The sequence below is a fragment of the Crotalus tigris genome, unplaced genomic scaffold, assembly GCF_016545835.1.
Source record: "Crotalus tigris isolate CLP2741 ecotype Arizona unplaced genomic scaffold, ASM1654583v1 scf7180000018268.1906537, whole genome shotgun sequence".
NCBI lineage: Eukaryota > Metazoa > Chordata > Lepidosauria > Squamata > Viperidae > Crotalus > Crotalus tigris.
Genome location: NW_024096914.1, coordinates 1,222,315 through 1,238,836, shown reverse-complemented (window position 1 = coordinate 1,238,836; position 16,522 = coordinate 1,222,315). Strand labels below are relative to the sequence as shown.

Sequence of the window (16,522 nt, the reverse complement as noted above, 5' to 3'; positions counted from 1 at the left end):
GCACAGTCAAGAGTGAAACCAACTCTGGACACACAAGTAACAATTCCCCATACAAAGGTAAATGCAAGCAACTACATTCCCCAATATGATTATTTGGTGTGCTTTTTATGCAGTGCCCAGTCCCTAGTCTAGGGAGCAGCTGATGACTTTGGTTCCCATGGGACAAAAGATTATTTTGACTAGCGAAGCACCTGGGCAACCCCCTCCCTCCGTTCTATGTGGCAAACTAGAAAGAGAAGGAAAATGACTGCAGCCATGCTCATTTGTAGAATTGACATACTGCTCAGTAGGCCTGATGTGCACAACCCAGCAAACTTTGCAACCTTTTCCTCTTTAGGTGACATATTTCAGATGTCTCTTTTAAGTTTTTAGGAGAGAATATCTCAGTGTTTAACTAGCCAAATGATGGATCCCATGATAAGCCCTTTCACTCTTGCATGGTACATTTTGAATCTAAGTACAAAATGTATATTTTTAGAATTAAATAATGTCACAGCCTTTGGGGCTTGGCTTGGCTAAGCTTCAAAACTGTCTTCAAAGTCCTTCTGCCCCAAAATCTACTCTGTATGGATTTTGGTTTGGTTTGTTTATCATTTCAGCAGTATCATTTTGGGAAAGGGTGAGGGAAATACTATTTTTTTAATATTTTGGAACTGTTTATCTTTGCTGTGATTCAGCTGCCCAGATCAAAATTCAAAAAACAGTACAGAAGCATTTATCCATGTTTTTTGTAGAAATGCAAAAATTCAGGTTCTGGGCCAGTTGTTCAGATGTGTACAGCAAAAATTGACTGAGTACTGAGCTAACTTGTGCAGTGATCTGTCTCTATAGAAGCAGCTGATTCTTAATCAGCTCTCGTCTCCTGGGAGCAATGTGTTATATTTGCCCTAGATGAATGATAATTTTGCAAAGTCAGTTTATCTAAGTATGCCACAGAGTTCACCTACCTCAACACTCCATTTCTCATGTAGGAACTCAGTGTGTCTTGGATGCCCCATGATCTCCACTCCTAGAGGCTCTGATTGAATCTTATTTCTGTATGTAACTCTGTAAGATAAAGCATGGCTTTGGTATGTAAAGAAATGATAAAAGCCAAAACTCACCGCTTTAGAACCCTAAAGGAAAGTTCTTTTCTCTCTTTCTGATGTCCTTTTCTTAGAGAGGTAGAGTTCATGATAATGTTTTGGAACCCTAGATCCAATAATGCTTCTCTTTTAAGCAAACATGATTAAAAACGCATAAATTTAATATTAGAAAAACTGTAACTTTAAAAAAACACATCCACTAATGGCTATAATTTTGTTAATGGTATGGAGTAAAATTTCCCAGTTCTCCCCTTTCCATTTATTTCATCAGCATTTGATATGGATCAATTGTTCTTGGTTTTTTTTATAAAAAAAAAACACCTAAAATTTAGACCAGTATTCTAAAAAAAAAAAAAAGGATGAAGGTTTTCTTTACAGTAGACTGTCTTTTCTCCCCTTCTCATCCTCCCGCAAATATACAATTTCATTCAAGGCATACCTTTACAGGTAGTCCTGAGCTTAGGACCTTTTGCTTAGTGATTATTTGAATTAACCTGGGAATTTGCCTCAGGAAAACTTCAATGTAATCCAAATTCAAAGTTACAACTGTCACACCGTCCCCACAGTCACATGATTACAATTTGGGCACTAAGCAGTCAGCTCACATTTAAGATTGCTTGCACCCTCCCAACGTATCTGTGAGCATGATTTGTGTTATTTTTGCAGGTTTCCAGCAAAAATTAAAAAAAAAAAACACCTGCCATTGGGGAAGCTAGACTCAGACTGGTGAATACATAATTTGACTTACAACTGTGGTGACGTGACTTACAGCCATGGCAAAAATGGTTGTAAAATTGGATCCAGTCATGTGATGATTTGATTCATGACCACAACAACTTATAATACAAATACCCATCCTAATTGTGGTCATAAGTTGAGAGCTACCTGTTCTCAACTTATGGGCATGCATACAGTTATGAACAATATGAGAAATACAGCTCTCAATGTCTCTTTGGACAGGGGAAGAAGATTTCATAATGCAGGAAGCATAGCAAAAAATACCTCTGTCTAGAGCAGTTTTTCTCAACCTTGACAATTTTAAGGCACGTGGACTTCAACTCCCAGAATTCCACAGCCAGCAATGCTGGCTGTGGAATTCTGGGAGTTGAAGTCCACATGCCTTAAAATTGTCACGGTTGAGAAACACTGGTCTAGAGCATATTAAAGGGAGCTTCTTAAGTGATAGAACCCGTAACATACGCTCCCTGCACAATATAGGATTGCAACTTTAGAGGACAATTTAAGATAATCTTATTTTACAGGTGGAAACTGCTGAGGCTGATAAATGGACAGTCCATGTTAATAAAAGACTTTAAGTCATTGAATTATGAGTGACCCACTTCTTTCCCTTGTCTTCTTTTTCATTCCCTCTCACTATCACTGACATATTTGCAGAAGGGGAGAGGAAAGAGATATAAGGGGAAATGGACAACATAATTTTGCATGTATACACACAATTACTGCTTTTCCTCCTTTGTATTTCAACAACTTCATCCATATGTTTATATTTTATATTATAAAATGTATTTTTGCTTCTATTATTACTATTATATGCATAAAAATATGAAATCACAACTGTTAGTAGCTGGAGTTGACTTTCATATTCATTGAACTCTTCCCAAGAACCTAGGATATCATAATGCATTACCATATTATATATGCAGGTCCAGGCAGTGTTGTCTTTTGTAATTGATTGATGGAAATTTTGTCAATATACAAATTTTCTAAAAGTTTTGTTGATAACCACTGGGACCACCAATGCCAGTTTATGCCATAATCTTTCAACTTTGATTTTCAGATTTCAGATTTTTCTACTTTGTAATGTTCTCAATTCTTATTATTGTGATTAGTTGCACAATCAATCAGATAATTAGCCTGGATTTATCACCTTTGTCCACCTGCTGAGTCCTTCCCAAGAACCTTCCCAAGGATAGCAATATGTGGTTTGATGGAATTAGATCAGGGGTCTTCAAACTCGGTCCTTTTATGACTCAGTGTGCCTGGCTGGGGAATTCTGAGAGTTGAAGTCCATGAGTCATAAAAGGGCCGAGTTTGAAGACCCCTGGGTTAGATGAACCATTGTAAGTTATAAATTGTTCCAAGTAAGCTGCCTTTTTCAATTGACAGTTGGTGATTTTGTCAATGCTGATGTTGTTCAAGTGGTGTTCCAGATGTTTTGGGATTGCATCTAGGGCACCTATTACTATTGGAACTTTAGAAACAAAAAGTATCTTTGCTTTCATTATTTCTTTGTTTTCAATCTTTGTATATTTACAATGGGTAAACAACTAATTATTGTTTCTTATTTATTCTTTCATCTTTTGATTTGGCTAATACAGTTTAGCAGGATTTTGCAGGAAATTACTGTATATCAATAACTTTTTTGCAGGGAAAAGGGTAGTTCAAGCTGGTATATTTGCTAAGAAGTTGAACATGTTATGTTTATGTTTTACTTTCAGGCAAGCTAATGAAGAATATCAAGTATTGGCTAACTCATGGCGCTACTCTTCAGCATTCTCAAACAAGCTTTTCTTCACTCTAGTTGATTATGATGAAGGTGCGGATGTTTTCCAGCAGGTGAGGGTGCGCCTTAGAGATTGCTAAAACTACATTTAAAGGAAAGCCTTTCTTTGAGAACACTTTGCGTTTCTTGTTCTATGTATGGTAGTGTAGTATTGATACCTAGCTGGTAACTTGTGTTTGGAAGCTAAATTGCATTAGGGCACAGTTTTGTTGTAGCTGGATGGAAGATATCTCAGGAATATCAGGCCTATAGACAACACTAAGACCCTAAAAGTAAACCGTTTGCCAGGTATACATTTGCCAAGAAAACTGCATGAATGTATTTATAACATCATTACAATTCAAACTCAGCTTGAATGAGAATTAATTAAGGCCCCTTATTTTCTAACATTTGAAAAATATTTTGCTTATTTATATATTTTTAAAACTCTAAGATGATTGAGATTATTGGGGTGCAACCCCACTATAAAACATTAATTGGTAACAGAGAACAGCATCACATACCATTTGGTTCCCCTGTTTATAAAAATGCTAATGTACTTGATCCTTTCTGACCCAGCTCCAACATTTATCTAATCCAGGCCTTATATTCCCCAGAGCAAGTCATTGTGAATCTTTGACTAGTTTTCTCCTTTTCTGTCCAAAGTTGAATTTAATTTGAATTGAACATTCATATTTGTCCACCAAGTCATACATAATATGGAATTCTTTTTCCCCCCTAAAGGCAAGATGCAAAAAAAAAAAGAGAGAGAGGACTTCATATGACTGCAAAAACTGCATTCTCCAGCAGGATGCCTGTAGAATCCACCGGATGGGTTATTACAGCCTTCCCGCTTGCAGACTAGGTCAGAACTTTGGCCACGCCCATCCTTTGGGTGTGACTCCCAGTTTTGACTTAGTCTTGAGCTCGGCAGCACATAGTTTTTCTAGGCTCCGTAGACAGATTAAGTTAAAAAAGAGTGAAATTCTTGAATTTAGACTTCAATTCGATTTTATTTGGCTGAATTGTCATTGGCAACACTCAAATCGTTGAGAAACTGAGCAAATTTATCGAAATTGTCAGGCAGACGGCCCCGACCTCCGGCTCGGAGCTCCGGACCTCCGATCGCCTTCTGATCACACCAGGAGCATTCCTTCATTGCATTCAGTGATATCGAGCCCAGAGCTTCGGCTCTCTTTAAAAATGGATCATTTTCCTTCCCCTTTGATCGGAGAGACTCGGAGCGCATTAGGCAGCAGCAGCGGCTGCCACTCGCTCAGCTGAGGCGCACAGACCACTTTCGGTGGCCGGAGCAGATCAGAGGAACCGCGGATCACCTTCTCTAACCTCATGAGGAAGGCGCGAAGCCGCAAGTCATTCACAGAGTTTTTCCCTGGCTCCTGACTGTCTTAATTTACCCCCTAAATTACACCCTCTGGGGAAGAAACCGTTAGGGAGCGCGGCCGCCATTTTGGCCTCATGCTCCAACTGTCTGCAGCCGTTGAGGGCATGTCTTTCAGCCCGGGCACCATCTTGGGTGTGTCTATGAGCAGGGAGATTTCAGATCCTTCCATTGAGTGAAGGGAATATCTACAGTACCTAAAAAAAAAAAAAAAAGTGAACTATCCAGACACCCTTGGGTCTGACTCATCGCCCATAATAGGGCGGGGAGTACAAATCCATTCAGTCCACAAATTACTGAGCTACCTAATTTCTGTCAGCATATCTGTGTGGTTGCCATCCTAGCACCCAGATGAAGGAAGGGGAAAGACCTCCTTATTCCCAACTGTTCTACTAAGGTAGCATTTGTCACTGGCCTGACTGGCGTTTTCTCAATGAAGTGCCTGACTGTCCGGCCATTGCGTTGTACAGAGCGAGGATTGTGATCTTTACATCTCTGTCATTGGTCTGCATACTTGTTTTCCCCACCTCCAGGTATTTCCTACTTGGTATATCTGGTCCGCAATGGCAGACGATGTCTCGCATTCAGCTACACAGGGCTCCAGAATGCCCCCCCCCCCACAACAACAAAAGCGCAGATCCACTGAAATTGAATTGGGGGGGAAGAACAAAGCCAAAACAAAACATCTCTCAAAAGGAGCCCTCTAAAACAGCTGAGCGAGAGGCCTCGAGGAGACATTTGGCATTGGAAAAACAATTCTCCAGGCCCCAAAAACTTAGATTCAATGAGGCTGAGATGGTTTCCCCTGCCCCATTGGGGTCCCTATGCCCGAGCCTACCTTTGTTCCTTCTCAGGAAATTCTAAGGTCTTGGTCTCCTCAGGGGGAAACTGGGCAGATTGGTTCCCCTCACTCCTCATCACCTGCATCTTCACCAGATCATGTTCCGACTGTGGGGGGCCCTAGTGCCAGATCCCAGGAGGACATATGGTCTGCTCAATTTCAGGCCTTTTTGCAAAATGCATTCACTCAGCTTATGTCCTCCAAGGGTCAACTGACCTTCCAACCTCCATCCCAAAAAGAGAAAGCCACTACTTCCGCCACAGATGTTTCAGAGACCTCCTCACAGCTGGGAGAGGCGGAGTTGGTGGACATAGCTAGACATAGCTGACAGCTAGACATAGCTGACATGCCCTTGTCGGAAGATGAAGAGGCTGCTCCTGAGCAGTCCGTAAATTCAGGTCTCTTTGACCCCTCTCTCCTTAAATCTCTCCTAATCAAAGCAATTACCACTGTCAATCTAACTTCTGTACAGGAGGAAAAACCTTCCACCAGTCAGGAGTCCAATCTGCTGTTCGCGAGGAAGGTAGCGGAGGACAAGTACATTCCTTGCCCAGAAGTTTTCCGCACCTCTGTGGAAGATCAGTGGTCCTCGCTGGCAGCCCCACCTAACTCCTAACAGTGTAGAAAAGAAGCTGTTTAACGTTTCTCCTTCATTTGCCTCACTGTTGGAGGTACCCACGGTTGATAGTCCTCTGATCTCACTGTTTTCTACATCTGCTATTCCAGGGGACATGGCAGAGGCCCTGAAGGTGGAAGACAAGAAATTTGAGCTCTCTCTCCATCGGGCACACCTGGCCTCGGCCTGGGCTGCCAAGGTGGCAACTTCCTCCTCCTTCTTCGCCAGGGCTTGTATCATGTGGCTTCGTGAACTATAGGCCAGAGTCCCTCCAGAGCAGGATAGAACACATCAAACTTTGGCCAAAATAATGGCCACTTCACAATACATGGCAGACGCTTCCTTACACGCAACTAAATAGTCTGCAAGATCTAAAGCAGCCACGGTCGCCTCTCGTAGGCTCCTATGGCTGAAACATTGGAAAACAGACCTGAAGGCTAAATGGCGCCTGTCAACATCTAAATACAGCGGGACACTCTTGTTTGGATCTATTTTGGATCCACATGTTAGCAAGGGCAAGGACAAACGCAAGATCTTAGTCCACCCTTCAAAAAAACTGGACAGGAGACCTCCACAGGAATTCTGTAAACCAAGCTTCCATCCTAGCGGCTCCTGGCAGTGGAGACAGCCCTTTTGGCCAGGACAATCCTGGGACTGGTCAAGAGGCTCGCGATCCTTCTACTCCAGGATTGTTTTCAGGATCGCCAAAATACTGGAGCCAGAGGCCAATTCCAATCTAAGCGTTGCTTCAGAGGATCTGGAGGCTGTCCTTTCAGGTGGTCCAAGTGATGCCAGGGAGGACTCTCCCATCGGGGGTCGGCTGGAAAGGTTCAGCGACGTCTGGGAACTGACCACCTCCGATGCCTGGTTATTAGAAACCATCAGGTACGGCCTTACCCTAGAGTTCTATTCTCCCCCACCAGACCGCTTCATCAAGTGCCCTTTCTCCCGAAACACTACCAAGGCAAACTTGGTAGCCTCGGCCATTTCGCATCTAATATCAATTCAGGCCATAGAACCAGTACCAAGGGACCAGGAGGGAAAAGGGTTCTACTCCATTGTCTTCATGGTCCCAAAGACCTCAGGAGGATGGAGGGCGATATTGGATCTAAAGGGACTGAATTATTTCTTAACCTACAGAAGGTTCAAGATGCAGTCCATAAGGTCCATATTGGCCAGCATCAGGAAGGGAGACTTCCTCTCTTCAATAGACCTCATGGAGGCGTATCTACATATTCCCATTCACCCCAATATCGCAAGTTCCTTGGGTTTTGCTATACGCACTGGCATTACCAATACAGGGTCTTACCCTTCGGTCTATCCTCAGCCCCAAGGGTCTTCACAAAGATATTAGCAGTCATTGCGGCCCACCTCAGGATGATGCCAGCGCGCATACAATGTTATCTGGACGATATCCTAGTCCAGTCCAGTTCTCTCCAAACAGCACAGTCAGACGAACACAATACTCACCCTTCAGAATCACGGATTCTCTGTGAATTTCAAGAAGAGCCACATCACTCCCACAAGGAGACTTCAATACCTGGGGGCAATAATAGACTCATCACTTTGCAAGGTATATCTTTCTCAGGAGCGTCGAATCAGCTTCAGGCAACTGGTCCATTAGGTTCAGAAGGACAGGAGGGTGCCTCTGGCACAGCTGTCAAAACTCCTGGGAAAGATGATATCTTGCATGGGCATCGTTCCATGGGCCAGGCTCCACTCTAGACTCCTGCAGTGGTTCCTCCTTCCTTATCAAAGACAGAACCTCAGTGCTTCCACCAGGAAGGTCACAGTTCCACATCACACACTACGGTCTCTAACTTGGTGGACATCATCCGCGATGACCAGGGGAGCCATATTCAGAGAGCCGACCCGGGTCACCCTCACAACAGATGCGAGTCTGTTCGGTTGGGGAGCTCGCCTGGGGACCCATCTGGCTCAGGAACAGTGGACCCGATTGGATTTCATGCACAATATCAGTTGGCTCGAACTTCGGGGCCATACACCTAGCTCTCCTTCAGTTCTCTCCTCTAGTAAAAGGGAAACATGTCCTCGTCCTGACCGACAACGTAGCAGCAAAGGCTCATGTCAACAAAGAAGGAGGGACCCGGTCCTGGGAACTGATGCGAGAAGCATCGGCTCTGGGTCTTTGGGCAGAGTCAAATTTGGGTTCCATCAGGGCGGAACATATTTCAGGGAAGGTAAATCGTCAAGCAGACTCTCTGAGCAGAGCCAAGGTGGACCATGCGGAATGGCGATGGATCCGGCTCTGTTTGAGGAGATCTCACGAAGGTTCGGGCGACCGCACCTGGACCTATTTGCTACCCCAATGAACACACAGCTTCCCAGGTTCTTTTCCAGATTTCCGACACGGGGAATGGAAGGAACGGATGCCCTTCGATGTCGGTGACTGGCGCAGCTTTTGTACACCTTCCCACACTTTCTCTGATACCGGTGACCATACGCAAGCTGATCCTGGAAGGAGCGGAGGTAATCTTGATTGCTCCACATTGGCCATGGCGTCCGTGGTTTGCCGACCTTCTGGATCTCTCGATATCACCTCCGTGGAGGATCCCTCCAGACCGAGTGGTCCTCAGCCAGGGAAACCTTCTACATCCCGACCCGCAGTGGCTACAACTAGCTGCTTAGCTCTTGAGCGGGAAAGTTTAGCCAAACAGTCTTATTCATCCGGAGTGATCTCGATGATACAGGCATTGAGGCGCCATTCGACGAACAGGATCTACGACGCCACATGGAGAGGATTCTGCAAGTGGTATTCTATACATGTTAAACCACTCTCGGTTACTATTCCTAATATCCTAGATTATTTGTTGGAAGGCTTGAATAAGGGTTTGTCATCCAGTACTATCCGCAGGCAACTAGCGGCCCTCTCAACGGTCCTTTCCTGCGACAATTCCAGTCCCTTGTCGCAACATCCGGCAATCAGTGCCTTTCTAAAGGGAGCAGTCAATACCAGACCCCCTGCAGCACATTGCTATCCTTCTTGGGATTTAACCAAGGTGCTGCAGGCCTTGACATCGTCTCCATTTGAGCCTCTCAGTTCATGTTCTCTCCACTTTTTGTCTTTAAAAGTAGCTTTTCTAGTGGCTATTACCTCAGCTAGAAGGATCTCAGAACTAGCCGTGTTGTCAGTCAGAGAGGATTTATGCACCTTCTTCGAGGACAGGGTGGTCCTTAGACTGGACCCCTCATTCATCCCAAAGGTTAATACTATCTTTCACAGATCTCAGGAGTTAATCCTCCCCAATTTCTGTCCCAACCCCACGCACAGGTTGGAACGTCAGTGGCATAAGTTAGACGTACGCAGGGCTCTGCGTTACTATGTGAAACATACTTCATCCTTCCGTAAGTCGGAGGCCCTATTTGTATCTTTCCAACCTTCGGCCATGGGGAAGAAAGTTTCTTCTTCAACCATAGGTAGGTGGATTAGGGCTTATATAACTCGAGCCCATTCCTCTCAGTCAATCCCCGCCCCTTCGCACGTTACAGCTCACTTAACACGCGGCGCTGCCGTGTCGGCCTCATGGTCCACGCAGGCTTCAGTGGAGGAGATTTGCAGAGCTGCAACGTGGTCTTTTCCTTCGGCTTTTGTCAAGCATTACCGTGTAGATGCCTTTGCAGCGGCTGATGCTGCGTTTGGCAGGCGTGTACTCCAACAGGTTGTTTCTTCTCAAGGTTTACGAGCCTAGACTCTCCCTCCCAAGGGGACATAAGGGCTTTGGTATGTCCCATCCGGTGGATTCTACAGCCATCCTGCTGGAGAATGGGCGTTGTCTTACCTGAACGCCTTTTCTCAGCAGGATGATGTAGAATCCACACCCTCCCATACAGATAGTCTAGACTGGTGTTTAACAAATGGAGCCACTACTTTGAATTCGTCAGAGCTGTTTCACCTCGTCAAAACTGGGAGTCACACCCAAAGGAGAGGCGTGGCCAAAGTTCTGACCTAGTCTGCTGAGCGGGAAAGCTGTAATAACCCATCCGGTGGATTCTACATCATCCTGCTGAGAAAAAGCGTTCAGGTAAGACAACGCCTCTTTTAAGGTTCCCAGAATGGACGGGCCAACAATTATTCCCTTGCCCTTTTGGAGGAGGGGGATTTCTGGAATGGGAATATTAAAGAGAATTGTATGTAGCTCTTAAAATCCCTGCCCTCCCTGCTGTTCTTTCCCACACAATGAATCTTAGCTGGACTTTTTATAGATGCCATCAAATGTTACTCATGGTATCTTTTTTGCGTAAGAAAAAGAGGCAAAAAAAAAAAAAGATTTGAAGGTATCAGGTAGTCTGCCATTAAGTTATTTCCCAGCCATCTAAACTATGATAGGAATGATCAGAAGTATTTGAGCATTGTTTTGTTCCAGTATAACCTAAAAAATAAAAAAGACCCTTAGGAGATAGATTTAGCTTTCTGAAATTTGTGATGTCATTATGCTGCTGCTAAAGAAAAGTGCATCTTACGGAAAAAAGAGCTATGCAGGAAATAGGTGATCTATTTCATCCTGTATCGGAGAAAGCTGCACCCCCAGCAACTGCTTCCCACCATTTGGCATAATTGAGTTTGTGCAAGTACTTACTTGAAGAAATTTAAAAATAAGAAAACTTTCAATTGTCTTAGATTTATAAAACAGTTTCTTGTTTCAGTCAGCAAATCCACACATCATTATGTGAGATATCACATTTGACAAAAAAAAATGTTTCATAGTATCTCATATTGCTATTTTATAACACATTGAGCTGTCAACAGATATTCAACAAAGGAACAGAATATGTTGTACTAGGAATAAATCCAATTATTTAGTATCTCGCTTGATTATAATAGATAATTTGAATTTGCAGTATTTAAATAATATATTTATGTAGCATAATTCAGTTGTGTAGTAAACATACAATCCTGCTGAATGAAAGCAGCTAGGCATATATACATCATTAGAGAAAATGTTGTTCCAAACTTGTAATTGTTACAGGGTCCTAGCTCTATGAAATTGCAATATGACTTTTCTTATGCAAATAAATATGATACGTTACTTTAGTAGTGGAGAACAATCACATCGAATGAATGTTGCTCCAGAGCAAATGCTGAGGTTATGGGGGGGGGGGGAATGACCTCTTTTTCACTTATAGAACTGCTTCTCTCACTAAAAATTCCCTGTCAGATTTTACCCACTTATTTAGGTTGTAGGAAGATTGGTAGCTTTTGAAACACTACCTAGTTAGAATTTCTGTATCATATTACGACTTATGGTAATGGCTTTCAAAGAGACTGATAAAGTCAAAGAACTGGTATGTTTATTTAGTATTTAAGGACATCTTTGTTGTCTGTTTCAGCTCAATATGAACTCTGCTCCAACCTTCATGCATTTCCCTCCAAAAGGTAAGCCTAAGAGAGCAGACACATTTGACCTACAGAGAATTGGATTTGCTGCAGAACAGTTAGCTAAATGGATTGCTGACAGAATGGATGTTCACGTAAGTCATTTAACAAAAGAAAAAGACTGACCCACTTTAATCTTCTAGGTTCTGCAACAAATTGACCTAGGAATTGGGATTCACCCTTCAATGATTTTCTCTCCCCCCACAATATTCTTCTACAAAAAAGGACTAAAATAATAACAGTACCAACAGTGCCCTTTCATCACTCTATAGTAATGTAAAAGATGAAAAAAATAATGATGTATTTCAGACTTGCTTGGCATAGCTAAAAAATTAATCTTGCTGTCTTCTAACAGAACATGAGGAATGATAGTATATCAATTAGGTGATTAATGTAAGCATCCACTTGAAATATTACTTATTGCAAGTAATAATTCCAGAAGTCTGACTTTTTAAGAGCACAGTTACATAAACACACTGAAAAACATTATTTAACTGTATACAGATGTAGTAGCAAGAGTGCTGCACAAACTTATTGAAATCACTTTTCCACCATTTGAAGCCTGCCAGTTATGCTTGTTTCTCATAATTTCCAATGAACAGCAGATTTGGAATTCCTATACTGTTAATAATATTAATAATCAAATAAAAAGGGATTTGTTTTACATCTTTTGTGAGGAGATAGGATGGAAGCAGATCCTGAGTTCATTTATCAAATGATTCCTATTTGTATTCCTGAAAGAGTTGCAGAATAGCTCTTGTTCTGTTTTGTATCCCTTTCTATTTTACAGGGAGGTTAAAAAAAAAAATCCTTTCCAATTTAAATTTATTCATCTTGTTTTCTTTCCATGGCTGTTTTGTTATCAGTTTGATAATTGCCTCACTCATAGAACCCACAATAGATGCTTCACTCATTATCTTGAGCATATTCTCTCAAATATAGTTTTGTCCTTGATTGCTGTTATGATGGACACAACCATGTGTTTCAGTGTCTGTTTTACTTGGGATCAGACTTTGAACCATCTGGCTGGGACTTACATTTAGTGACATTGAGAGAATACATTCATTTTCCAATCTTGTGTTAGAAGACACACTGGTCAGAGAAATGGACAAAAACTTCTTGTATAAAAAGTTACAGGAGTTATTGTTGCCATCTAAATACAGTGATATTGCCATGAATGATTACCTTATATAGTGTAGTAGTTAATCTATTCCTGGTGCATTGTATATTGAACTTCTTTTCCCTAGTCAGTTACAATATTAATGTCCATGAAGACTTCATGCTATTTTTATTAGCATTTTACTATTATGCCTAAAGATAGGCTAGGGCTCCTGCTCTAGTTGTGTCTAATGCACTATGAATGAGATACGTTTTACTATTCTGCATAGTGAAAATGGGTGACATATAAATTTAATAAATACATTTTTATGTATTAAAGTTAGTTCATTGCAGACCGACTCATTATGTCCTTCCTTCCTTCCTTCCTTCCTTCCTTCCTTCCTTCCTTCCTTCCTTCCCTCCCTCCCTCCCCCCCTCCCTCCCTCCCTCCCTCCCTCCCTCTCAGATTATAGAACTCCAGACTTTGGGAGATTTTCTGCAACTTTATAAAATTCTTCTTTAAAGGAAGATATTAAGATTGATTTTATTTAATGAACAAAGTGCAAATTATGTATTTATATTGTTTTATTTCCTGGAGCATAACGATTTCTATTTGGAATTTAACTGGGTGTTCATGTTCATAGAAACACCTCTCTTCATATTGGCTTTATGTTTTGAAGATTTTTTTTCATAACAGCAAATAAAGTTGTACTAGATGGCTTGATTGATTTTCATGCATATGAGTTTCATCATGAGCTGCCAATTTTGTTTAAAAGTTGTACTTTCTTGTAGTGTCAGAAAGTAGAATTATACTAATCAAATCCTGCCTCCCATTTTACAGATCAGAGTGTTCAGGCCACCAAATTATTCAGGTACTATTGCATTGGCTCTCCTGGTATCACTGGTTGGTGGTTTGCTCTACTTGCGTCGAAACAACCTGGAATTCATCTACAACAAGACCGGTTGGGCAATGGTTGCATTGGTATGCCAACTTAAAAACAATTTAAATAATTTGAATTTAAATAATTCATTTCTCTATATTCCAGAGTTTCAAGTCTCATTTGGACTGTTAACGAGAGAGTGCTGCATCAATGAATAGCTTAGAGGAAGACAGCATTGATTACAAAATCATAACAGAAACAGCTGGACCTAATCTCAAGGGCAGTGAACAGTATTGCTTGAGTAAGGGCCTGCAGTCAGGAGAGTACTGGTATTTTAACCAAATTTTAATTGGTTCCAGCATTGGTGAGTGTTTATTAAAGTATCAGTAGTTCTAAAGGTTAAAATGTCAAAAGGAAAAGAAAGTCAGAAATTTATAGAAGGTATCACCATCTGAAAATCATATTCATTTCTTTTTCAATCTCATATTACCGTTTGGTTGGTTCCATGCACATTTACAAAATAATTCTAGCCTTTTGCTTAGTGTAGTATACCCATGTCTCCTTTTTTATGTTACAGTTTTTAAGTAGTGCAAAATTGGTTACTCTGAAATAGAATTTAAAATGTCCTGCCTGATACTTCTGAGCTTCTCAGTAAAATTTTGCTTAAGGATTATAATTACGGTTTTAAAGCTTGACAGACCTGCGATGCAAAATACAAATTTGCTATGCTGCAGACCTATTCAAGAAGATCAGCTTTGGGTCAGATTCCACCTTGGTAATTATTAGGGCTGTGCAGAGCATTCATAAGCATTGCAAAGTGTGTTTGTGTAAACAAAGTATCCTCCTTTGATTTGTTAAAGAACTAGCATTCTTTGCCAAGCTTAGCAGTTGCTTAGAGAGTTGTCTCCAGCTGTCCCTATGTGCATGCAGAGGTGATTCTCTTGACTGGTGTCCTAGTGGAAGGGCTGTGCATGCAGGTTGTTTTTGAAGAAGCTTTACCAGCTCCTCAATAGCTATATTAACACTTCAAGGAGACACTTGGTCCACATTGTCATCTTTTAAACAGTTCTCTGTCTGTCTCAGGCCAAAACTGATTGCAAAATAATGAGCAAATTTCCACATTTCCTTGATTTCAGCCACTCTAATGCTGAAGGTGTTGCTTTTGCTGGTCAACAAGCAAGACCAGCATCAGCAATTGGTCCCAGAGCTGTTTTTGTGTGATATTCAAGGAATGGCCACTTGATTATTATTGTGCTTTTTATTATACATTAACATTGTAACACTACAATTATTATTATTTCCAGCAAAGACAGATTAAAATAAATCACTTTCTGATAATATTATAATTACTCAACAATGTGAAATCAAATTTGGATACTGTCCTATCTGGAAACAAATTACTAGTCTACATGGACAGATTACTTATCTAGAGTCTGTAATCTATGCTGTTCAGGCAGAAATTGGGTGTCCAACTCAGCCCTTCTGCTCTATTGAGCTGCCCCATTATCAGCCCCCTCTACCACAAAGATCCTTCAGGAGAAAGGCAGTATGGACAACCGTGGGTGAGAACTGTGAACCACAAACACAAAGCTTTCACCATATCCCTGCATAACAGATACAGTGTCCTTGCTGATCTTAATAGGGATACTAAAGAGACAGGTCAGGGTTGTTGTGATTATTATAACTCAAATAAGCAAGGAATCATGGTCTGAGATGAAGAACTTGTTTTGATAGGAGAAAGTGTGAATCAGATATTACACATCAATCATGCAAGAAGAGCAAGACATCCAAAAAGAGAAGCCACTTCTGGTTGGTGATTCAATTATAAGGAATGTAAATTTAGGAAAGGATACAGAGGTTTCAAAAGAGGTCAGGTGTCTTCCAGGTGCTACTGCCAGCAGGGACAAGAAGTGTAATTTTAAGATAGTCAAGAATGCCATCAAGGACTGTGATGTGGATACTTTTGTACATCTTGGCACTAATGATCTGTCCCAAAAAGATGTACTCTCTGTGCAGAATGATTTCCAGAGCTTGGGGCAGGAACTTAGCAGGATAGGCTGTAGGCTTACTTTTTCAGAGGTTTTACCAGTGTATAAGGAACAAAATGGAAAAGGCCAGCATATAGCAGAATTCAATATGTGGCTAAAGGAGAAGTGTAAAGGGGAAGGCTTTGGGTATATTAGACATGATGTTTGCAGCTGATCCAATGAAAAAGTGTATAGAAGAAATGGTTTGCATCCTTCAAAGAAAGGACAGAATTACTTGGCATTTAATTCACAGATTTTTCTGGAGAAATATTTTAATTGAACAACAGGGACAGTGAGTTAATTGATATAGAACATTTCTGTCCCCAGCAATCTATAACTAATGGTGTTATCAGTGCATGTAATGTAGATGTGTGTGCGGATAAAAATATCAACCTTGATGTCAAGCAAAATCAAGCTTTTAATAGTGAGTGCCACACCAAGTGCACTAATCAAACAGGTGGTAAGGAAATAGGGGAACTCAGGCACCACACAGGTTATATAGAAAGTAAATAGAGGGTCAGTCATAAAGGATCAAATGTCTATACACCAACGCACAGAGTATGAGCAATAAACAAGGTGAACTAGAAATTCAGATTAATGAGGGCAGATATGATATTGTTGCCATTATGGAAACATGGTGGGATGAAACCCACAAATGGAACACACAGCTAGAG

At 41.4% G+C, this 16,522-nt stretch overlaps 1 protein-coding gene across 1 annotated transcript in view; it reads left to right on the top strand.

Annotated features, from left to right (window-relative positions):
* Positions 1–16,522, top strand: part of TUSC3 (tumor suppressor candidate 3) — a 148,498-nt gene that overhangs the window by 58,733 nt on the left and 73,243 nt on the right. The window contains exons 3-5 of the mRNA XM_039349415.1: positions 3,545–3,662; positions 11,797–11,937; positions 13,782–13,922. Of these exons, the coding sequence (XP_039205349.1) occupies positions 3,545–3,662; positions 11,797–11,937; positions 13,782–13,922 (400 nt within the window). The remainder of the gene's footprint in view (positions 1–3,544; positions 3,663–11,796; positions 11,938–13,781; positions 13,923–16,522) is intronic.